We start from the raw sequence: 23,156 nt of genomic DNA, 5'->3' as shown, positions 1-23,156 counted from the left end.
GTGCCTCTCTGCCTTTCAAATAAACAATACTTCATTTGAAAGTCAAATTACATTGTTCCAAGTTCATACAGATGTGACGAGGCAGAATTTATTCAGGTAAGTGGGGAAGTCCAGGAACGTTTATAAAGGGAAGAACCCAGCAGGCAAATCATCTTCTCCCCAAATGCTTTACAAGCCTGGGCCTAGAGCAGTGAAGACTTTACAGCAAGTCTGACCCACAGTAGCTTCAGCAATAAGGGACAGAGCAGGAAACCCAGACGGAGGGCAGGCTCGAAGTCGGTGCATTCAGGGGCTCCGTGCGATGTTGGGCACCCAAGCCCTTTCCCTCTTCCTGCTTCTCCAGCTCTGGTATGGCACGCTTGGCCCTCCTCAGGGTCACAAGATGGTTGTAACAATCCTGACATCGCTGCCAAACACGTCATGCAGGCATGAGGAAGCCTTCCCAGAAGCCCCTGGCAGATTTTCCCCTCCTGTTTCATGGCCCAGAACGTGGCCACACGTTCACGGTCACTGACAAGGAGGGGTGCAAGATTAGCAGAGAGGGTTACAGTTCGAGCCCAAGCCAGGCTGGGGAAGGGCCGGGAGGTGGCACCTGTAGCATCTGCAGTTGTCCATGACGGAGACACTCCATCACATTAGCTGTTGCAAGCCTCTCTCTTTTTTCAGTCCACCAGAATTACATTGGAAACGATGCAGAGAAGAGCCCCTTTTTCTTGTCTGTGACTCTCTCTGACCAGAACAACCAGCGCGTCCCTCAATACCGGGCAATCCTCTGGAGGAAAACAGTGAGTATCTGACTAGAGTCACCCTTGCAGAATTGAATCAGAAGCATCAGCCAAGCGGCTCAAGGAAGCCTTTCTCTCTACTATCCCAGGACCACTTCCTTGGGAGATGAGACCACCCCACTCTGAATTCCAGCAGCTGCTGCCTGTCAGTTGTGGCCACGCCCCCCTCCATCCTTGGCCTTCAGGAATATCACCCTGAATTTTCAGAGGGTCTTTGTGCATTGTCTTCTATGGCCTCCAATGCTGGAAACTATGAATAGGCTCACCTTCTCCTACAAGAGGCAACATCAGTGCAGAAATACCTTCACACTCGTGGCGACAACCCCACTGGCGCCTGTCTCCAGGAGCCACTGCAGCAGCCACATTGCAGGCCAAGCCCCTCTTGTCAGTCCCTCAGAGTAGAAAAGCAGCTCAAGACTTAGCAAGACAGCTGCCCACCACCCTGGTGGGCTCTGAGCACTGAGCTCAAAGCCCGTTTCAGCTCCCAGGGGCAGGTCTGCGCAGCCCAGGGCCGTCGGCTTCATTATGTCACTGTTGCTTTTTCTCCTTCTTTTCTGGGTGACTCTTATATTTTCCTCCCCACCATCATCATTTTCTTCTCTTGGTTTCCCCCTGCCCTCTTTTCTTACACTGGAGAGTTTTTAGGTAGTGTAGGGCCCTGGAGAGAACGGAGGGCCTGGGGCAAGCAGATCACAGGCCGTAACAGACTCCTTCTGTGTGAGTTGGAGAGAACCACTGGAGCCCTGTGAGCGCCCGTTTTCATCTTTGTGGTGTGGGGAAAGCAGCGGGCCACGCACACAGCATGTGGGGTGAGGTGGGGGGTTAAAGTTCTTCTCCTAAATGAGATCTTGCCTGTGCCCCAGCTCATCAAATCCCAAAGTGCCTGAAGCATACTGTGGTTCCCCCTCGAATTGGTGAGGACAGAGCACGATTTTAAAACAGTCTAGTAAGCCAGTCTTTGAAACTGCTGGTCCTGCAGTCGGTGGTCTGACTCCCCGGGATGGTTGTTGACAGTATTTAAATAAGCACACTGCTGGTTTCAATGTCAGCTCCACAGTATGCCAAAAAAGAAAAAAATTTGCTAGGTAACTATTTCTAGAAATAATACGGAAACTTTGCACATACAGTTATTTGGTGTATATGAAATACATTTACATATATACAAATGTGTATTCATATCCATACGCATGCATTTTCACACAACTTCAAAAAAATTACCCAGAAAGAATTTGCAGGGATCACTATACTATATAATGACCTAAAATAGTCATAACAATAATATCTAGTGTTTATTGAGTACTTGCTACATGCCAAGAATGATACTCAGTCCTACGAATGCATGGACTCAGTGCTGTCACATGACATGGCTGAGACGCCATGCCAGTGTCAGGGACCAAGAAAACCCAGGTGTGTGTAACCGGGTCATGCCCTCTGGCTAAAACCAGGTGTGCATGTCAGCCTTCTCCCAGGAGTCTGTGCGCTCCAAAGAATCAGGAACATGCCTCTCGTGCCCTCACATCCCTGCCACCCGGTGCTACGCCTGGCACACAGAGAAAGCGTGGTTAACACCTTGTTGAATGAATTAACAAGTGACACCCAAGTCCAGCTTACCCTCCATTCCTAAACATTTCCATGGTATGCCTCAGGGTTTTGGTTTTTGTTTTTTGGGGGGCTTTTTGGTTTTTATCTTTAAAGCAACTTTAAAGGTAAAAATACCTATTTGATGTGAAGTCTTATGTGTGAAATTATTTCCTGCAGAGAAATGTTGGCGTTCCCCGCTTTCCCGTGTCTCTGTGGTTGGGGTCAGTCCTACTAACAGCCCAGTTCTCCTGAGGGCCAAGTTCACAGACAAGCTTTGGGAGATCGCGGTGGAGGACTGCATGCCTTTTCTCTCGAGTGCACACACATCACAGTCCTTGCTCATCCCTCCCCAGTGCCTTGGTCCAGAGCCCCTTGTCTCCTGCACCAGGCGGGCTGTGCTCTGGCCCTACTTTTTAAACGTGGGTTTGTTTGTTGTTTGACCACTGAGCCAATCTGACTCTTGGGTGGGAAGGCACCGCCCCTGACACCCGCGTGCACCTGTTTGCTGCTTAGGTAGTCACTCTGTGACCAATCTCAGGTCTCAGCTCCTCTCAGAGTCTCACAGAAGCTCTGCCTTCCTCCTGGAGCCCAGTCCCTGCAGCCAAAACAGGAGAGATATCCTTCCTTTTTTTTTTTAAAGATTTTTATGTATTAATACGTAAAGCTGAGTTAGAGAGAAGAGAGACAGAGAGATCTTCCATCCTCTGGTGCATTCCCTCAGATGGCTGTAACAGCTGTAACAGACTGCAGTCAGGTCCCAGGAGCTTCATCCTGGTCTCCCAAGCAGGTGTCAGGAGCAGGGACCCAAGCACTTGGGTCATCTTCCATTGCCTTTCCCAGGTACATTATCAGGAAGCTGGATGGGAAATGGAGCAACCTGGACATGAATCAGCATCCATATGGGATGCCAGCATTGCAGGCAGCAGCTTTACCCGCTAGTCCACAACACTAGCCCCACCCCCTAAGTCCTACTTTCTTGTCTGCCACTTCCCGTGAGAGGCGTCCAGACCCTTCCCTGGTTATCTGCGATGCCAACTTTATGATTAACCAAACTTAGGAAGAGAGTTTTATGTGTGTGCCACCGTGATCATCCTTTTTGTAAACCATGCAGTTTAAATCCTCGGTAGATTCTAAATCAGCAGAACAGCACGTCCTGTCCCAGGTGGCTGGAGTGCGGGCTGTGTCATTTGGGAGGTTCTGTTCTCAGGGCCCTTTGCAGTCGATGCGTGCTCCCTGGGTACTTCCTGGAGTTAGTCACGGGAAGCACACACAGAACTGGGAGCAAATGCACCTTCAGCAAAAGCCACAAACAGAGCGGTGCACACTCGGAAATCCCTCTAGATTCAGGTGATGCGTAGTCAGAAAGTGTTTGACTTGGAGGCATTACATGTAGCTCCCACTGAATGCGTGGAGACTTTTTTGGGGGGTCTTGGAGGCTTCTCTGAATCTTAGGGACCACACCTTCCCTCCCCCTTGACTCCCTATAATTCCCAACACAGCAAACACCCAGATATTGGAGAGTCACCCTTGGTTCCATAAATACTGGGGAGAGAGGGACCGGTGGAAGATGCTAGAAGAAGGTCTAAGCAAGACTTTCCCCAGTGAAGTATGTTCCCCTCACTGACTTGGTGTTTTCTCTTTTTCAGGGTACCCAGAAAATATGCCTGCCCTACAGCCCCACAAAAACCCTGTCTGTGAAGTCCATCTTAAGGTGAGCACGCCCCACCTTGGAGGCCTCTGCACCCTGCCTTTGCATGGTCGTTCTGATGTCAGCTCTCCATGTTCTCGAACCTTCATTGCATGCAGACCCTGTGCCTGGCCCTTGATGTGCACTACCTCGTGGAACCTTCACAGCAGCCCCAGAAGGCAAGCAGTCCTGTCGCTGCCCCTGCCCCAGTTCATAGACGAGGAAATGGAGGTTGTAAGAAAGAGTACAGAGCTTGTTGTGTGTCAGGCCTGAGACCCCAGTCCTGGTTGGGCTGATGCCCAGTGAAGCCCATAAGCACCTCTCCCTACTGCAGTGGGCATCTGCTGGTTTTTCACAGCATTCACTCCCACACTTTGGCTTTATGAAGAAAATCAAGAGATACTTTCAAGTTTCTGCTTTGAAATAGAAACCCAGATGTCAGCAAAGCTTCCTCTAGGAAGAACGCACTCATTCTTCACCAAAACAGAACGTGGAGTTGAATAGAACATCTGACTGCTCCCGACCCAGCCGCCGCTCACGCCCCCCAGCTTCCCACCTCCCTTCCCAGCCTCTCCTGGGGAAAGCACCCACTCAGCTCTAGCCTGGTGCCTTGCCACCAGTTAGGTCGTACTCACTGTCAGGCTCAGTGCTGAATGTTTAATGGTCAGTTTTTAAGCTGGCTCTTCCAATTACAGCCCTCACCATCCCCAGTCCACTTAGCAGGTGCAGGGAGCAGGAAGGAGGTGAAGGATTTGACCAAGATTCCACAGCTGGTAAACCAATGGGCTGGGATTCCCACACAAGGGTCATGGGATTTCAGTTTGGGCTGTTGGCCAAGCTCATTCCAGGGTCTCAGCAGTTTCCTCCCGGCAGGGCTCAATGGCAACTGGGTAGGAGCTGATAGCATGTCCTGGTGTTCCCAGGTAATGTGGCTTTGCATATACTTACCAAAACAGCTCAAAGAGTGACAGATTCGACCCTGAGGCTGGGGTGGCAGGCAGCACCATGGTGCAGAGGCAGGAGGTTTTGTAGCCTGTTGCCAAGCTTCCTGTGGTCTCCCAGTTGCTGACCTGCCCTATCTGCCTTTAGCCTTCTGACGCTCTGCTCTGCATTCTGCCTCTGAGTCAGGAAAACATTGAAGAGATTCCTCTCTTTCTTATTATTTTTTATTTCTTGAGTGCAGGGCTGTCTCACTCTTTATTGAGAGCTCTCTGTTTTGACTTACCTTGAGATAATATCTTGCATTCTACCAGCTTTGGCTTTCTGTGAATCCCTACTCGACCCCAGCCCCCTGACCCGCCTCTAAAAAGAAGCAGTTCCAGCCCCCTCTCTTCTTCATGTTTATTGACAAGGACATGTAATGAATAGGAGGTAATTTGCCCGCTTCCCATCCCCCACCCCCCAAAACCAAAGCAACATTTCTAAAGACGTGGAAAATGAAAAATATCTACGGTCGCTGCCGGCCAAGGAAAAAGATCACTATCTTGGAACAAGCATGAACTTGAAAGCTGCAGAAGAAAATTAAAATAGCAACACTATGGATACAGATAAGCCCGAGTTCTAATCGTGGCTTTTGCTGACCATACCAACTTTGGTTGTTACACCCTCGGAGCCTTCATTTCCTCATCCTTGCAGTGAGCATAACCCAACCCTTGCCTTTCAGGGACTAAATGAAATCCTCCGTGCCGGGCACCTCGTGGGGCGCCTGGCCTGAGACAAGTGCTCAGCAGGCCTGGGTCCTTGCCGCTGTCACCCTTTAAAGGCGGACATTGGCATCATGGTGAACGTTTGCCCTCTGTGACAGAGGAATTGCCCAAGGAAGGAAGAACTAGAAGTTAATTAAATTTCATCATTTTTTTCTATTAAATAAAAGAATCTGGAAGATGAGTCAGGGTGCCCTGTAACAGGGGTTCCTGATCCGCCCTCTCCCTCTTAGTACCCATGTGACACGCCTGAGCCCTCTGGTACTCCCAGCATGCACGTGCATCTACCACCCACTTGCGGGTTTGTTCTCCTGCGTGCTGGGCCCTCCCGCATCCAGCTGCGGTGTTCTGGGAGCTGTCATTTAGCTTCTCTGCAGAGCTCAGACCTGCTCCACACAACACAGCTCTCCACCCCGCTGCAGCTCATTCTGTCTGTTCTCTTTCAGTGCCATGAATCTGGACAAATTCGAGAAAGGTCCCAGGGAAATTTTTCATCCCGAGATACAAAAGGTAATGATAAACCCATATGTTATATAGTTGCAGGGTATCCATCACCGCATGGGGGATAGGACTGACAGGGTGTCCCAGCGTGGCTTCACACGCTCCGCCCTGGCAGACCCTCGTGCGTGAGATTGCCTCACTGTGTCAGGGGGTGGGGAGCTGGGATTCTGTGGTTTTCAAGCTCCTTGCTTAATGCTGATGTGTAGCCACCACGGAGACCGCCACTAGGCCATGTGGTCCTAAAAAGTTTGGAGTCATGACCGTGGCCTCCCCACGGCCTTAGTCGTTGGAGGCACACAGATTGGCATTCCTAACCCTTTGCTTCTACAAACCTGGGTGTGACCAGCCGGCTCTCCAGACACAGTCCTCAAATCCATCTCAGTGCCTCTGCTGGGCCTCTGTCCATCTCTTGCTCCTAAGCTGGGTCCATCCGCAGAGCTTGCCTTCTCTTCTCCACAAGATATATTGGGGACCAGAAGCAGGCATCCAGTGCAGCGCCTGGGCCTCCATTTGGAGCGCTGACATCCCAGCCCAGGTTCAAATCCTGACCCAGTTCTGCCGCCCACATGGGAGACCCAAATCACACTGCAGGCTCCCGGCTTCAGCTAGGCCCAGCCCCGGCTGTTGTGAGAACTGGAGAGGGAGCTGGAATGTAGAAGATGCCTCCCTCTCTCTTTTCCATCTGTTCTCTCCCTCCACTGCTTTTTTTTTTTTTTTCAAATACAGTTGTAGTACAGAATTTTTTTTTAAAAGAAGGGCAAGGAGAAAAGATGCGCCAGCATTCTCCGTACTTATGGTTCTCCTGGGAGTCTGTTGTTCATCACCCAAAAGATACTTTAATGCTTTCTGCATTTGTGTTTGGACACATTTCGCTTAGCAAGGAACCGTTTGTGAGCTTTCTTCCCCTCTGGGTGCTGTGTGTTCACATGTGTGAGCACTGTGTGTGTATGGGAGCACTGTGTGCGATACCTGTGTGAGCACCGGGTGTGTTTGTGTATGTGTGTGTGTGTGTGAGCACTGTGTATGTGAGTGCTGTGTGCATATGAGCTCTGTGTGTGTGTGTAGACTCTGTAGCCGCAGTGTTGTAGCTGCCTTCAGGCCTTGAGCACCAGCCTTTAGGCATCGGGGAGAGAGTTCTTAGAAACCACAGGATCCAAAGAACAAACCAAAAATAAAGCAACTTGATCACAGGGCACCTTTCCACGGAGAGCAGAGCGTTTGGTGCTAAGAATATCTCTGGCTGTTGCACCACAGTGACATTTTTTTCTTGACCAAACTCTTTCTAGAAGCAATGTATGATTGCTTTAAAGTGGACAGAACAATTTGGGTGTCTGTGTGTTTCAATTTTTCTCCATCAACTTTGTTTCCAGGTAGCAATGGTATAGCATAACTTTCTTAAGTGATTAGGTATTTTATAAAGCTCTGTAGAGACAAATTTGAATTTTTTAAAGCATTTCTGGATTCTTTTTTTGGGTGTATGGAAAATCACTCTGTCCCTAGTCTTGTATATCTGAAGAGGGAAAAAAAGAAAATTCCATCAAAAACAGTTCCGGGGGGACTGTTTTAAGAAACACCATTACTGCCTGGGATGATACCTTCTGCGCTAAAATTACTAATTGGGGAATAAAATGGATTTTGCTGCTGCTCCGAAATTCAGGCACGAGGATATTCTAAATCCCTGGATTGTGTTCCGCAGGACACTGGCAGCCCAGGACAGGTTGCAGGAGTGTCCCTTCTGAACACAGAGCAAACTGACTGAGCCCAGTGGCCCGCCAGCCAGAGCCAAGGGGCCGGCTGCCAGCCCGAGAGGCTCAGCCAGACCTCTGTGGCCAGCCTCCGGCTTCCTCAGTCTGACACACAGCGGCACAGCTCCGGCTTCTGGGCCAGGAAGCCGGCCATGTGCTGCTTGCCAGGGCACCCTGGCCCAGGCACCACCACCCCACCTTTGTGATCTGGGAGCAATCAGGGTGCCTGAGAAGAGCACAGGGAACTGTGGGGAGACTTAGTAACACAAAGCATGTCACATGCAAATGTGAAGATACCGCCATCTAACAGCTGCGTCCCCTACTGGCTGTTTTTCTCCTTCTCCTCCTGCTTCTTCTTAGAATTCAATGTGATAAAGATGGCTAAGTTCTGATTCAGACACTGTTAAGTAAAGTGGAGCTGGAGGTGTCTCAGGTAGTTCTTCAAATTACCAGGCCTCCCTCCAGGGGGCTCAGAGAACCCTGGACAACAGGGAGGGGGAGGTTCTTACAGCCAACTCTGCCCCCATCCTGGCAGCCCCAGTCCCCTGGACCCTTCCTTCTCCCCCTCAGCTCATCTCTGCTAGACCCACTCCAGGCCAGAGGTGTGGCTGCGGTGTCCACCGATCAACCAGAAGCTGCTTTCTCTGCCTGGTGGAAAAACGAGTCTCTTAGCAGGTAACCGAGGCTAAGAAAGTGCCTGGTGGTCGACCAGACCTCTGTTATTTAACAGGTCTTCCCATTCTTTCCTCTGCACCCTTCTGTGCATTCTTACCTCTGCACGGGGACCCTCATGGGGCGAAGTCGGTCCTTGGGCCAGGGATAAGGAAGCAGAGACCCCCATCCCACTCGCCAAAAGACTCATTCCCAAACTTGGTTAAGGACCAAAGCTGAGGTTGTTAACACATGGCTCCCTGCTCTTAGGAACATCTGAAGGAAGAGTGTGAGCCGCAGGCAGGTGACAGGAGTCTTGCCTCCTGCTGCTGCTGCTGCTTCTTTTTTTTTTTCACTTTTTTTTTTTTTTCAAAACGTTTCAATGAAAAAAAAAACCATGAAAACTTATGTGAGTAGATTGAAGCTTGGCTTTGCACAGTAAAATGATATGAAATGCTCTCTGCTCAGCATGGGTATAACTTTGAAAACTTTTCTTTGCCAGGACTTGCTGGTTCTTGAAGAACAAGAGGTGAGTGCTCCAAGCATGCTGCTGGCTTATGTGAGCACAGCGCTCTGCCTCCACAGCACTTTGCTACTCCGGTGCCCACGCGCAAGGCCCTTTCAGTGGATTCCCTTCCCCGGCCCTGCATGGCCTGAGCCCAGCAGGGCTTCTTTGGGATTTTCCATGCAGCAAGCTATAAAGATAGCTGAACGACCCATCAAATGGCCTCAGCCTGCTTGAGTTTCGTCATGAGGGTTATGGGGTTTGCCTTTTCCTTCATTTGCCTTTTCCTTCAGCGAAAGCCCTGGTGTTCAGTAGCACACCCTTGATACATTGTGCACGTGATTCAGGGAAATGTCCCCCATGTGATCAGTATGCCACTGGGTAAGTCAGTGATGCCTCCCAGTGAATGACAGGGACAGGGTCAGCTGTCCCATTGCTCAGGCCACGCTTGGGGAAATCCTTCAAGGGCTCTCGTTCTCCCACACCTTACATTTCGCGCATCTTCATATTCCATTCACATTGCCTCCGGAATTGTTCCTAATTCAGCCACATCTCGGTCCTCCCACTGCCACCACTCAGCACGCTGATGCTGCCCCATCCTCGCTGGCCTGGGCCACACCTCATCTCCTGATGCTGCTTCCCCTGCTACCACCAGTCCCAGCCCCACCTCATCCTCTTGCCTATTTCCCAGTTAGTATCATGTGGTCCTTTTGCAGCATGGCCAGTCAGGGCCTCCCTCACTCTGTTCAGATCCCCAGTGGCTTCTCATCTGCCTCTAAGCCAAGCCTCAGGGGAAGGTGTTGTGATATAAAGGCATAAACCACCACTTGTGAAAATAACAGCCCATTCCAGAAAGCAGATTTGAGTCCCTGCTGCTCCACTTCCAGTCCATTCCCTGCTATGAGGTCCTTGGGGCTGCGCAACCTATGTGGGAGACATGGATGGGGTTCCCAGTTTGGGCCAGCCTCCATTATTGAGATGATTTGAGGGGTGAACCAGCAGAAGAAAGGTCTGTCTGTGTCACTTTGCTTTTCAAATAAGCGAGCAGATTTTTTTTTTTAACTGTAAAGTACATACATAATCCTTCCCCCAGCCTGCCAGGGCCTGCTGGCCCTACAGCCTCTCTGGCCTTCGGCCCCCACCTGACCGCGTTCACACCCTCATTTCTCTACCTGCACCTGGGAGGGATGCTTAGCCTAGGGTTTTTATTCACTTTTTATTGTGTGTCCCCCCCCAACAAGAATCCAAGCACCAGGTGCTGGGTTTTCCTGAACTTCATTTACTACTTTGGCCTCAGACCCTAAAAGAGCACACACAGAAGGTACAATGACAACGTTGGCTCAACAAGGGAAATGAAGGAATTATGAAATACCATGAAGCCACAGAAAAGAATGTGGTCAGACAATTCTCCCGCATAAACCCAGTCTCTATGTCTCGCATCGTAGATACTTGGGCCCTTGCCACCCTAGTACTTGTGCCCAAGCCACCCACTTTGGAGACCTAGATGGAGCTCCTGGCTCCTGGCTTCAGACTGCTGCAGGCATTTGGGAAGTAAACTAGAAATGTAAGATCTTTCTGTCTCTCTCTCCCTTTGTCTTTCTGCCTTTCAAATAAAATGAAAATAAGGAAATAAAACTTTAAAAATATACAAGCTCAATGTAAGAGAATTACTGGGGCTGAGATTGTGGCACATTGGATTAGGATGCAATACTGGCATCCCATCTGGGTGTACCTGTACAAGTCCTGCTCCCACACCAGCTCCTGCTCATGCTCCTGGGAAGGCAGTGGAAGATGGCCCAAGTCCCAGGGCACCTGACACCTCTGTCAGACACCGGGATAGAGTTCCAGGTCCCTGGCTCAGCCTGACCCAGCCCCAGACATTGTGGCCACCTGGGGAGTGAACCAACAGATGAAAGGTCTCTCTCTTGCTATGTCACCGTGCCATTCAAATAAGGTAAATCCTTAACACACCCACAAGGATTGCAGAGTTCTAATAACAGCAGTGCTGAGATGGAAAAAAGCAGTGAGACAAGAGGGACCTGATCTCCAGAAATGAGGAAAGGCCCCTCTGTAAACACATTTGAGCCAAAGCCCGCCTGAGGGCGGAAGTGGGAAAGAGTTCCAGGTGGAGGGGTCATCTAACAGTGTCCTCCCCACCCCAACTGTGGGACAGCTCCTGTGGCCGCCTGTCACGTGTGTTGTGGACTGAACAAGTTTCAGACTTCCGGTTCTCCCAGATCCAACCATCCTGAATCCAGGCATTATGCCTTAACCTCCCTAAGCCCCTGGTCAGTGCTTTAGACATCCTGGTTTCCTGTCTGCCCCTTCACTGACCACTCTGAATTCCTCCAGGTAGTGATGGGTCAAGCAAAACAAGAGTCCAACATCAGATTTTTCTTACTTATTTATTTGAAAGACAGAATTACAGATAGAGAGGAAAAGAGAGAGAAATTGTCTATCCATTCTTCACTCCCCAGATAATAGCAACAGCCAGGACTGGGCCAGGCCAAAGCCAGGAGCTTCTTCTGGATCTCACGTGGATGCAGAGGCCCAAGCACTTGGGTAATCTTCCACAGCTTTTCCCAGTGCTTTAGCGGGAAGCTGGATTGGAAGTTGGAGCAGCCAAAATAGAACCAGTGCCATTATAGGATGCTGGGATTACAAATGGTTTTACCCAACATCAGATTTGTGGTGTTGTCAAATACGTCAGCATGCAACCAAAGTGCAGAGAATACTATAATAAAGATTTACAAACATACCACCCAACTTAGAAAAAAAGGAAAATATTCAGGATCCAATGGAGGCCCTGTTTCCCACTCACCAGCCCCATTCCTTCCTTCCCCATGGAAGCTTTTGTCATTTGTTTGGTGTTTGTCATTGCCACGGGATTGGGTTTAGAGTCAGACTCAGCTACCAAGTGCTTGGCTTGCCGCTCTCCTTCCCTTTCCCCTCCCTCCCGCCCTGCACATCTGTGTTGTTACTTCTTCAGATTAAGTATGTTTAGGAACTAAAGGAAAATGAGCTTTTCATATAAAATGCTTACGATTTCCATTTCTGTTTCTAAAAGAGTCCCGAGCCATCAGCCCAAGGCCGCTGTGTTGGGCTTAGAATGACAATTAGCTCAGCTTTGCTGACTGGGCTTGGGCCGCCTTGCTCCTGGCAGTGATGCGGAGATGCTGCAAGTGCTGCAGGTTCCTGGGGCCAGAATAGCCTGGCAGCCCACGATACCACCAGGAACTCACATAACAGCAGTCTCACCTGTGAGCTAAAAACAAAAGGAAAGACTGTTGCTAGCATTGGTCAACGCTGGGGTAGCCAGGCGGAGGCCCAGGGTCCATCCCCATGGGATGACGACATTGACTGTCTCATCTTTTGTTGTCTCACCATAAGGGCTCTGTGAATTTCAAGTTTGGGGTTCTTTTTGCCAGAGACGGCCAGCTCACTGACGACGAAATGTTCAGCAATGGTGAGTGATGGTCTCCTTCCAGAAACCCTGACGCGCCTGGCCGCACATGGGGAAGCTCAACTTGAACCTGTCAGTCGAGATGCAGTGCTAACAACACCGAGCCGGGTGGCTGTGCAAACCCTGTAGGATGGTTGTGGCACATTCTCATTCCCTTGGCAAACAAAGGAGTCCTCTCTGACCCACGGGGGATCCGATCTGACCCGCTAGTGGACTCTCCAAACCAGGGAGAGTGACAAACTCCGCATGCTGGTCTCCCTACACACATCCATGGTGGAGCTTAGTTTGCTCATCAGTCACGGTAAGACACGGACAACAATAAGTGACAATAAAACGAAACAACTGTAAGCATACACTATCATTTTAAAGAAAGCATTCAAAACTTGTAAACTCTTTCTGGAAATTTCCATGCACTATTTTCAGACCGAGATTGAGCTGGGATCATTGATGTCACGGAACGTAAAACTGCAGGCACAGGAGGACTGCTGTCTCTGTGACTTGCTTCCCTGGCTTTCCTGGGCTCTGGTGGTACAGTCCCAGAGGAAAAGCCCAGGGACTGGAATCAGTTGGCTCTGCCCAATCTCTGCTTTAAGTGGTTGAGAGGCTTGTGAGCTGGTATCCCATGCTGGGTAGCTACCCTCTTCTATGTTAAATACCTACTAGTTATTACTTCAGGGAGTAGTAACAGTTTTGACCATTCTTTGCAAGGCTGAACACCTGTAACCCCAAGTTGACAATGGTGAGGTGGGTCCAGTCTTGGATGGAGACCCTTCCCCCGACCCTCCAAGGGAGGAAATGGAGTCTCTCTGTGCTGTTTACCTGCCGCACGTGGTGGCAGTGACTGGTTAATGGTCACAAGATGTCAGCACATGCTTGGAAAAGAGAACCTGTGGATTCCCGAACATTCCTCACACTTTGCCTCTTCCTGCAGAAACTGGAAGTGAAGCTTTCCAAAAATTCTTACAACTCCTGGGTGACACCATCACCCTCAAGGGCTGGACGGGCTACCGAGGTGGTCTGGACACCAAAAGTAAGCATGCCTCTTGACCCGCTCCCTTGTCATCTGCATGGCTCTGGTTGTTTCCATGTTCACACTTATACGGGAAGTGGGGAGAGAGACCACACGTGCCTGGAGGAGCCCTGAGTGTCACACCCAGGCCACCGGTCTTTACATGGGCTGCCTCCATTGAGCTCTGTAAGCCTAAGTCCACCCTCACAAACCCCCCCCCCCCCGCCCACATCTCCCAGCGGTGGCAGGAGTCAAGAGCTGCCTTTAACTACAATCGTGTGCCACACACAGTGATGTTTCCGTTGGTGCCAGACCCCACGTACGATGGTGGTCCTATTTAATATATGGCCTAGTGATGTCACAACCACATTTGACAAAAATCACCTGCTGATGCCTTTCTCAGAAGGTCTCCCTGGCAGAGGTGATGCTTGGCTGGGCTTGCTGTCGAGACCTCTCCTATTGCACCATGGCTGAGCTAAACTCTGGGCATGTACCGTGGATGAGTGGGTGTGGGCCCCTGCCTCTGTAAAACCCCTCTGTCCTGTGGACGATCCAGGCGGCAGATAGCCAGTGTTCCCGCAGTTCAGTACTAAGCACTTGCAGGATCTCAAAAGAGAAACCCTGGGCGTCATGCAGGCATTTGGCTGGATCTGGGGATCCGGGAAGGAGTCCCAGGAGAGTGAGGAATGGGCAGTGTTGTTTCTGGAGCAAAGAGGAGTGTTCCAAGTTCTGACGACATCCGTGGAGTGCCTGAAGCGGAAGGGAATGTGGTGTGGTCTAGAAACTGGCCGGAGGGCCAGAGACTTGGGAGGGGCAGACGCTGCAGGGAGTCTGAGGTCACCTTATAATGTTGGGTTTAGTTCTAAATTTAACTGAATGTCATTGAAGGGGTTTAAGTGAGGGAGTGGCTAGATCAGGTTTGTACCTGAAAGCCGAATCTGCACAGGGGAGATGGCCTAAAGGGAGGCAGGAAGAGCCAGAGGCGGGTGGCCTTGGCTGAAGGAAGGGTGGCAGAGTGGGCTAACGCAAGGGCCATTTCCAAGGCAGCGCTGGCTGGATCCTACAGCTGCTTGCAAGTGAGGGTGAAGAGGAGAGAAGGTGTCCGTCCAGTGATGGTGGGACCACACCTACCTGAGAGGAAGCATTTCGGGCAAGGGGGCAGGGAGAAGGCCCAGACCACAAAATTTGGAATCACTTTCTCCATCTTAACATCCATGTGGCTTTTCCAGCTTTTTCCTGCACTTCTTTCTGCTTTAGCTGTTCTATTTGACATGCACAGTCAGTCCTGGAGGGACATCAAGCAGGCAATGTGAGACTCATTTGGGCCATGTGTGACAGGCCATGTGTGACAGCTGCTGGAAGCCACAGCTGCTCGGCAGCCCACCCAGGCATCAGTGCGCCGGTTGTGCATAGTGTGTGAGAGGTGCAGCTGGAAGTGCCTTAAGTGACAGACACAGCCAGGAAGGGTTTGTCCCCAGCTGCTGGGTCGCTATCCCCCCTGGACACACCCTCCACACTCAGAGTCCGAGACTCCTAAAAGTACATCCAAGGCCAACCCTCAGCCTTTCTTGTGACCCCAACTGCCACCCCCGGAGCTCTCCAATGTCTTCCTAGGAGCCAGGTGCTATTTTTAAACCCCATTTTCTAATGAAGGAGCTGAGGTTCAGAGAGAAACACAGTCACTTGTCAAAAGTTCTGGAGCTAATGAGGAGTTAGATGCGAACTCTTGCCCAGAGTCCAGGCTTTTCATCTCTGGGTTGTTCTGCCGGAAGTTCTGCCTCTTTTTATTCCACGGACATCAGAATTGCGCTTGTTAATCCTGTGTGGTATGCCTGCAGCCACTGGGCAAGGAATCCTAACAAGGCAGCCCAGATGCCTGACCTTCTCTATCCTGAGTGAGTCCTGAATCTGAGAGCAGTGAGCCTGGAGAGAAGAGGAGGGCTCCCCAAATGGGTAGGAGCCTGTCACCAAGTGGAAAATGGATGCTTAGGTAACCCACCCTTGCTTCTGGGATGGACAGTCCAGAATGATCTCTGAGGATGTACTAACCTTGCTCCATATTCCCTCCAGCCTGCAAATAACAGCTGTTTCCTCGTGGCCTCAGAGTTCTCCTTGTCCAACACTTGCATATGTGTCTTACAGACGACACCACGGGCATCCATTCTGTGTACACGGTGTACCAAGGGCACGAGATCATGTTCCACGTCTCCACCATGTTGCCGTACTCCAAAGAGAACAAACAGCAGGTGCGTACATGTGCACACGGGCTCCTGGAGAGCTCACGTGCCATCGTATAGAGACTGGAATGTGGAGAGGGCGTTGGTCCAACCTCATAGAGTTAGAGATGGTATAAGTTCACAAATGAGCTGAGCTCCAGCTGCCACTTCAGGGTGCTTTTTGTAAGTCTTAGGAATGACTATTCTCACGGATGCTGTCACCTCCAAGAAACACAGGGTCCGTGGTAACAGCATCTATGCGTGTCCATGTATTGGTGTGATTCTTTATAAAGTGGCATTAGTCCATTTTACATTGCTGTGACAAGATACTTTAGGTTGATTTAGCTAACAGTTCTGAGGTTTAAGAGTGTGTGTTCAGCTCCTGTGAGGGTGGCATGGTGGATGCCAGCCTAGTGGCAGGAGGGCTTGTAGAAGAGACCAAGGCAACAAGCCAGAGAGACTCTGGTTTAACAGCTCCCACCCAGCCAGGAGGTCACCTTGTCCAGAGCAAAGTGACGATCCCTCTTGTAGTCCTAGCCTTTACCCTCTCAGCTCCCTCTGAAGCAGTTCACCATTGTCCACGCTGCCACATTGGGGACCCAGCTCCCGGCCCACAAACCTTTCATGGGTGAATGCAAGCCAGACCTGAAGCACAGCAGCACTGGTGAGAGACTGTGTGGGAGCTGTGCCTTTCTCACAACCATACCTCGAGTCTCATCAGACTCAGGGAAGTAAGCTAAGTAAGTCCTGAGTACCAGCGGGCGGAGGTTGACACACAAGGTTAGCCCTGCTTGTCTGCACCTTCTCATCCCCACGCGAGACACAACCTGCCTAGCGCAGAGGAGAAATTGTCCCAGCATAGCCAAGGCGGTGCTGCTGGCTTCTGGGGGATGGTGGGCCAGGGCCGGGGTGTCCGTGCAGCCTTCTGTGTGATCCTGACCCTGTACTTGCAGACAAGTAAAGGTCACTGTGACTGTGAGAAACAGGATCCTGCAGAGGTCAAGTGGTGGGCTCACAGGATGCTCTGTGAGCCTTGTCCCAGCAGAGGGAGAGACCCAGAGCAGCCCAGGGGTCTGCGAGGGTCTGCAGGGACTAGGGAGCTGTGGGCAAGAGGTGGGCACAGCTGGTTCTGCAGGAGACTTGGCATCCTGGACAGTGAACCCTAACAGGGCCTGATCTTGGGGGGGAAGGGGACTACCAGTGTGAGCCCCTCTCTCTCTGTCCTGTCACAGTCCCCCGTGGGCTGGAGGTCAAAGTCGGAAGATTAGAGGCCAGCCCAGCTCACAGAACCACAGTGCCATTCTGGCCTCCGGCACCCTAGTCAGAGCCCCATCCCAGATAGGCTTTCACAAGGCAAGCTCCCATAAGGATTTTCTGGATACAATTTATTTGAAAGGTAGACAAAGACCAAGAGAGAAGAGGAGAGACAGAAAAGAAAAGAGATCTCCCACCCAGTGCTTCATTGAGCTTCGGGCTGAGCCAGGAGCCAGGAGCTCCCTCGGGATCTCCCATGTGGGTATAGCAGCCCAAGCGCTCTGCCTGGTCCTCTGCTGCCTTCCCAGGTGCGTTAGAAGGGAGGAGAATTGGAAGCAGAGCAGCCAGCACAGGCACTCATGGAATACTGGTGTGGCAAGTGGCACACCCTAGTCATGGCTCTCTCACATGGATCCTATGAGTCCTGCAGCCCCATCATTTCTCCTTGCCCTCTGCCTTCATCACCATGGTGACGGCAGGGGGTTGGCCCTTCAGCACCCACCTCTTTGGCACTTGCCTTCTTCCTACCATCCCAGGAGGCCCCACCTCCTGCTTATCTGCCCTCCTCAGCTCTTCCTGCTTCAGGGACAAAAGGACCTGAGAGTCAATCATGTGTTGTCTTGTCCCATATCTAGTTTGTCAGAAATCCTTCTGGCTTTGCCCGCAAAAAAAAAAAAATCTAAAACTCTCGCTGCGTTTTACCCCACACTCCCAGCCATCATCACGTGGTGTGTGGATTATTTCCATTGCGGTCTGGCCTTGTTGCTTTTCCCTTGTTCCCAACAGATTGTTTCTCAGTCTGGTAGCCAGAGGAGCCTTCAGAATACAAATCGGTCACTTCCAAACCCTTGAGTTAAAGGCAAAATCTTTGCAAAATCTCTCTCTCCCTCTCCTGGGGATTTGAGGTTGCACGAGGCTTGGTCCAGCAACACTGTTCCACCTTGGCGATTCCACATGCCAGCCAGGACAGAAGCTCTCCGGGAGGGTATGAGTGCTTGTTCTGAGAAATCTCCATGATAAGCAGATGTGCTGGGTTCCTATAAAAAGGCCTAAGGGAAAACAGGCAAACAGCCGTAGCTGAGTGCACATTTTATCCTGAGCCTGTTGAAACCCTGACTGTTATAAGTGAATTCTAGAACACTTCCATTACTCCCAAAGAGAAGCCCTGCTTGCCTTAGCCGTCACCTCCCCCTCACAACCACTAACCTACTTCCTGCCTCTATAGATGAGCCAGCTGGAGACTTTTTGTATAAATGAGATCAGCCAGTATACAGTCTCTGGTAAATGTCATCCATGTGATAGCCATATCAGTGCTTCAGCCCTTCTCCAAAATGCTATTTAGCTAGACCTCCCACCTGCTTGTTCATTTCCCAGTGCCTACAGTGGCTGGTGCTGCACTGGGGCGAAAGCCATGGCCAGGAACTCAAAGTCTCCCAAATGGTTGGCAGGAGCCCAGTTCCTGTGCCATCACCACTACCTTTCAGGTCTGCATGAGCTGGAAGCTGGAGTTAGGGGTGGCCCCGGGTAGTCAACACAGATGCTCTCCAGTGTGCAATGTAGGCTTCTTAACTGCTAGGTAGCACCTGCTCCTGCTTTATTCCATTTGATAGCCAATTTCCCTTGCAAGGATATATACCACATTTTGCTTATCCATCTACCAGTTGGTGAAGCAATAACTTTTTATTGCAGTCAACTATGCATAATGTAAATCTGCCATTTTGACCACATTCAAGTGTGTGGTTCTGTGACATTCAATGCGTTCAAGCTACTACCCAATTGTCACCACCATCCATCTCCAGCGTTGACATCCTCGGGAGTCTAGCACTGTAGCAAGGGCCAGGATTTCCTTCCTTCTTTTTTTTTTTTAAAAAAAGATTTATTTTATTTGAAAGGCAGATATACAGAGAGGAGAGACAGAGAGGAAGATCTTCCATCCGATGATTCATTCCCCAAGTGAGCGCAACAGCCAATGCCAGGAGCCTCTTCCGGGTCTCCATGTGGGTGCAGGGTCCCAAAGCTTTGGGCCGTCCTCGACTGCCTTCCCGGGCCACAGGCAGGGAGCTGGATAGGAAGCAGGGCCGCTGGGATTAGAACCGGCGCCCAAATGGGATCCCGGGCGTGCAAGGTGAGGACCTTAACCACTGTGCCATCACGCCGGGCCCTCCTTCCTTCTTGAGGTTGGCTCGTCCTCTGTGCCTGTGCCTTCCCACACCCTCCTTGGCCACTCATCCGTCAGTGGACACTGGGCTCTGTCCTCCTTTGGGCTTTTGTGAACACTGCTGCTCTGAACATCGCAATACTTAAATCTGTTGAAATCCCTGTTTGTAATTTTCTTTGGGGTATACACCAGTAGCAGCCACTGGATCATGTGGCCTGTCTATATTTAATTTTTCTCATGGACCATCATGTCATATTCTCTGGTGGCTGCACCATTTCACGCTCCCACACCAGCGACCCCGCAGGGCTCCAGTTTCTCCCCAGTCTCACCAGTATAGGTGATGGTTTCTGGGGTTGATTGGTTTGTTTGTTTGACAGCAGCCATCCTGGTGGGAATTAAATGACACTTTGGTTTGGTCTGCATTTCTCTGATTAATGGCATTGGGTGTCTTTTCATGTGCTTTGCCTCCATTTGTGTGTCTTTCTTGAACACACAGATGTTCAAGCCCTTTATAACTGGGTTTTTTGTTGTCCAATCTTAGGAGCTCTTTATATATTCTGGATATCAGACTCTTATTAAATACATGATTTGCAAATATTTCCCCCATGTAGTTGGATGTCTTTTCACTCTGTTCATAGTGTCCCTTGATGTGCAGAAGTTTCCAATTTTTTTTAAGGTTGCATTTATTTTTATTTGAAAGGCAGAGTTACAGAGAGAAGCAGGAACAGAGAGAGAGATCTTCCATGTTCTGGTTCACTCCTCAAAGGGCCACAACAGCCAGAGCTGAGCTGCAATGATATGTCAGGAGCTTTCTCCGGGTCCCCATTGTGTGTGTAGGGGCCCAAGAACTTGAGCCATCCTTACCACTTTCCCAGGCCATAAGCAGGGAGCTAGAATGGAACTGGAGCAGCTGGAACCTGAACTGGCACCCAGATGGGAAACCAGTGCCACAGGTGGAGGCTTAGCCTACTCTGCCACCGTGCCAGCCCCAGAAGTTTTAAGTTTCGATGTAGCTCTGTTCATCTGTCTGTTTTATTGCTTGCAGTTTTAATGTCATACCCAAAATGTCATTGCCCCCAGATAGTTATTTTTTTAAAGTGGGCCTCATTAAAACTACTAGAACCTCTCTCTTAGCCTAAATCTTCTTGTGGGCAGAACTGGAATAATATTCATGATTTACCCATCAGGGGTCCTGTTCTCCAGTCACGTACAGTGAGGAGTACAAACATGAACAAACATCAGCACTGTGCAAAGCAACAGATTATAAACCCCGTAACAATGGCCTGAGAAATATGCTTTGAACACTGAGAAGGGTGATATCTAATGGAGAGCAAGGAAGGCTTCCTGGAGAAGGTCCTGCCTGCCTGCACTTAGATAAGCAGGTTTGGGACACGCAGAACTAAGAGTCCAGGCAACAGAAATAGAGTAGGCAGGGGCCATGTTTCACTTACCCGTTGCCGCCTAACACGCCACTCTCAAACTCGTCAGTTAAAAGGGCTGCTTTTTAATTTCTTATGATTTGGGCACAGCTGGCAGGTTTTTTGCTGGTCTCACATTGTAGGATCTCTTGTCAGTTGCAGTCAACTGGAAGCCACATCTGGAGGCTGAGGCCTGTGACATCTAGCCCCTTGCCCCTTGCTCTGGACAGCTCCGGAGCTGTCCCTACCATAGTGCCTCAGCGATCACCTCACTGTCTCTCCAGCAGAAAGCCTGGCTCCTGACTCTGACCTTGGCAGTACACCCTCCTTACCCACGTCCCTGCCCCCCGCCCAGAAAAAGAAAGAAAATGTGTGTTTCAGGGGGAAGGTGGCAGAAGCCACTGGTCATTTCAGAAGCCAGCTCTGAGGCTGGAGCAGGCTCACCTGGGCTACGCTGTGCTCCTTAGCACAGTACACAGCCAGCACCTCTGCTACCTGCAGAGGCATTGCCAAACATAATTGCTTTCTTGAACAAAACTAAGAGCACAATTGCTTTCTTGAACAAAACTAAGAGCACAGGCGAAATGAATAGCATCAGACAGAGGCTATGTTTCCCTTGTCTTTTGCTGGAAATACACCAGGGGATCTGAGGAAAGGCGATTCTGAATGAATGGGATAGGCAGGGCTTGGCAGCCATGCTGGGGAGGAGCGTGTTCCTGGAACCCACCCCGCCCCTGGGTGTGCAGGTCTGGCGGCTGCTGTGCTGCAACAGCGGAGCCGTGGAGAAAGAAACCCTGGGCCACAGGATCTTTGCTGTCTGGCCCTCTACTGAAAGAAAACTCTGCAAACCCAGGTCTGAGAAATCATTTTGAAAAGGTCAACTGGGGTCAAGTTATGAAGCGCCACTGTCTGCACCAAATCTTTGCTCAGAGCTAGCTAAGTCTTTATATAAACAAACAAACAAACAAACAAAAACAGACCTGTGTCAGGGCCAGACCCCAATCATGCTCCCCCACACACCCTGTACATTGAGAAGATTGCCAAGTAGAAAATACATCCTCTGCCCGGACCTCCAGAGCATCGCTGCTCAGCCCACCACCTTTAATGTGCTCAGAGCAGAATTTAAGCCTGCCTAGTGGCCTGTCTTAGGACCAGGTGTGAACCACCTAATGTGTTGACTATCATATTGATAGTGAAAAGCAAAATGGTGCATTCTGAGAGCACCATAAAGTTAAAAAAAAAAAAATCCACAGTATAAGCATGCTTACTCGGAAGCCATCTATAGGCCATTGGAGGCCCATCCATGGGGAAAGTCTGCTGTCTGTCTCTGGCTTGGAACCAAGACTGCCAGGCTAAGGATAGAGAGTGAAGTAGGTGAGTCGATCCAATCTGCAGAAAACTGGCATAGGAGGTGAGGAAATGCAAGGGAGGAGAAGCAGGAGCCGGGGCTGGGAAACAGAGAGAGAAGGCAAGGACGCATGTGGCTCGGGGCCCTGGGGCCATGACTGTGGGTGCTGTGTCACATCACGTGGAGCTCCGTAGACACGCCACTCTCCTTTCTCAGCTGCGCTGTTTGTGCCACCGCAGGTGGAACGGAAGCGCCACATTGGGAACGACATCGTGACCATCGTGTTCCAGGAAGGAGAGGAGACGTGCCCTGCCTTCAAGCCTTCCATGATCCGCTCCCACTTCACACGCATCCTGAGCCTCGGCCTGTGTGGCTGCACAGCCTTGCTGAACTTGACTTGGGCGAATGTCCTAGTCAGATTGTTTGGCAGGGCTCCAGCCTGAAACCCACTGTGTGGGAATTCCAAAACCCTGCGTTTGCCGCTGTTCCCTCTCCTTCCATTGGACTAGTGATTGGATTCATTCTCGTGGAATTCTTTTTGTATTTGTAAGACAGAGAGAAAGACCCTCAGCTGGTTCACTCCCCAAATGTTCACACCTGTGAGGGCTGGGCCAGGCCAAAGGCAGGAGCCTGAAACTCCATCCAGCTCTCCCAGCTGGATGGCAGGGACCCAAGGACTTTAGGGATCACCTACTCTCTCCAGGGTCTGTGCTAGCAGGAAGCTAGAATCGGAAATAGAGGCAAGCATCAAGCCCGTGCACTCTGAACTCGCCCCTCAGGGAATTCTCGACTCTAAAATATGTTCCCCTTTCTTGGTAGCCATGAAATGAGGAGCCATCCACCATCCAGTGGGAATAAGTGAATTAGAGGAATTACAGGTAGTGAATCCCCCAAGAAATTTGCTGTAGATACGGAAACGTGTCCAGTTCAGATAAAAAGCTGAACTTTCTCCTTGTTGGCACTTAGCCCTGGAAATAGCTACCAACGCTATCATGTTGTGGAATTTGAGAAGTGATGCAATTGATGCTTCTGTTGGCTGTCTTAACCCCATGGTCGGCTTGTACTTCCAACAAGGCCCCCTACAGTGCCTGAGCTTCTTCAGCCAGACTGGCCCAGCTCAAGCGCATGGCGT

General features: G+C 50.5%; 1 protein-coding gene across 1 annotated transcript in view; it reads left to right on the top strand.

Annotated features, from left to right (window-relative positions):
* GARNL3 (GTPase activating Rap/RanGAP domain like 3) overlaps positions 1-23,156 on the top strand; it is a 138,890-nt gene that overhangs the window by 79,279 nt on the left and 36,455 nt on the right. The window contains exons 6-13 of the mRNA XM_041004369.1: positions 667-785; positions 4,013-4,077; positions 6,203-6,266; positions 9,156-9,182; positions 12,549-12,624; positions 13,553-13,651; positions 15,773-15,876; positions 22,264-22,372. Coding sequence (XP_040860303.1) covers positions 667-785; positions 4,013-4,077; positions 6,203-6,266; positions 9,156-9,182; positions 12,549-12,624; positions 13,553-13,651; positions 15,773-15,876; positions 22,264-22,372 — 663 coding nt within the window. The remainder of the gene's footprint in view (positions 1-666; positions 786-4,012; positions 4,078-6,202; positions 6,267-9,155; positions 9,183-12,548; positions 12,625-13,552; positions 13,652-15,772; positions 15,877-22,263; positions 22,373-23,156) is intronic.

Source organism: Ochotona curzoniae, unplaced genomic scaffold (genome assembly GCF_017591425.1).
Source record: "Ochotona curzoniae isolate NIBS_2020 unplaced genomic scaffold, NIBS_Ocur_1.0 scaffold_3208, whole genome shotgun sequence".
Lineage (NCBI taxonomy): Eukaryota > Metazoa > Chordata > Mammalia > Lagomorpha > Ochotonidae > Ochotona > Ochotona curzoniae.
This window is presented reverse-complemented; position numbering and strand designations above follow the sequence as displayed.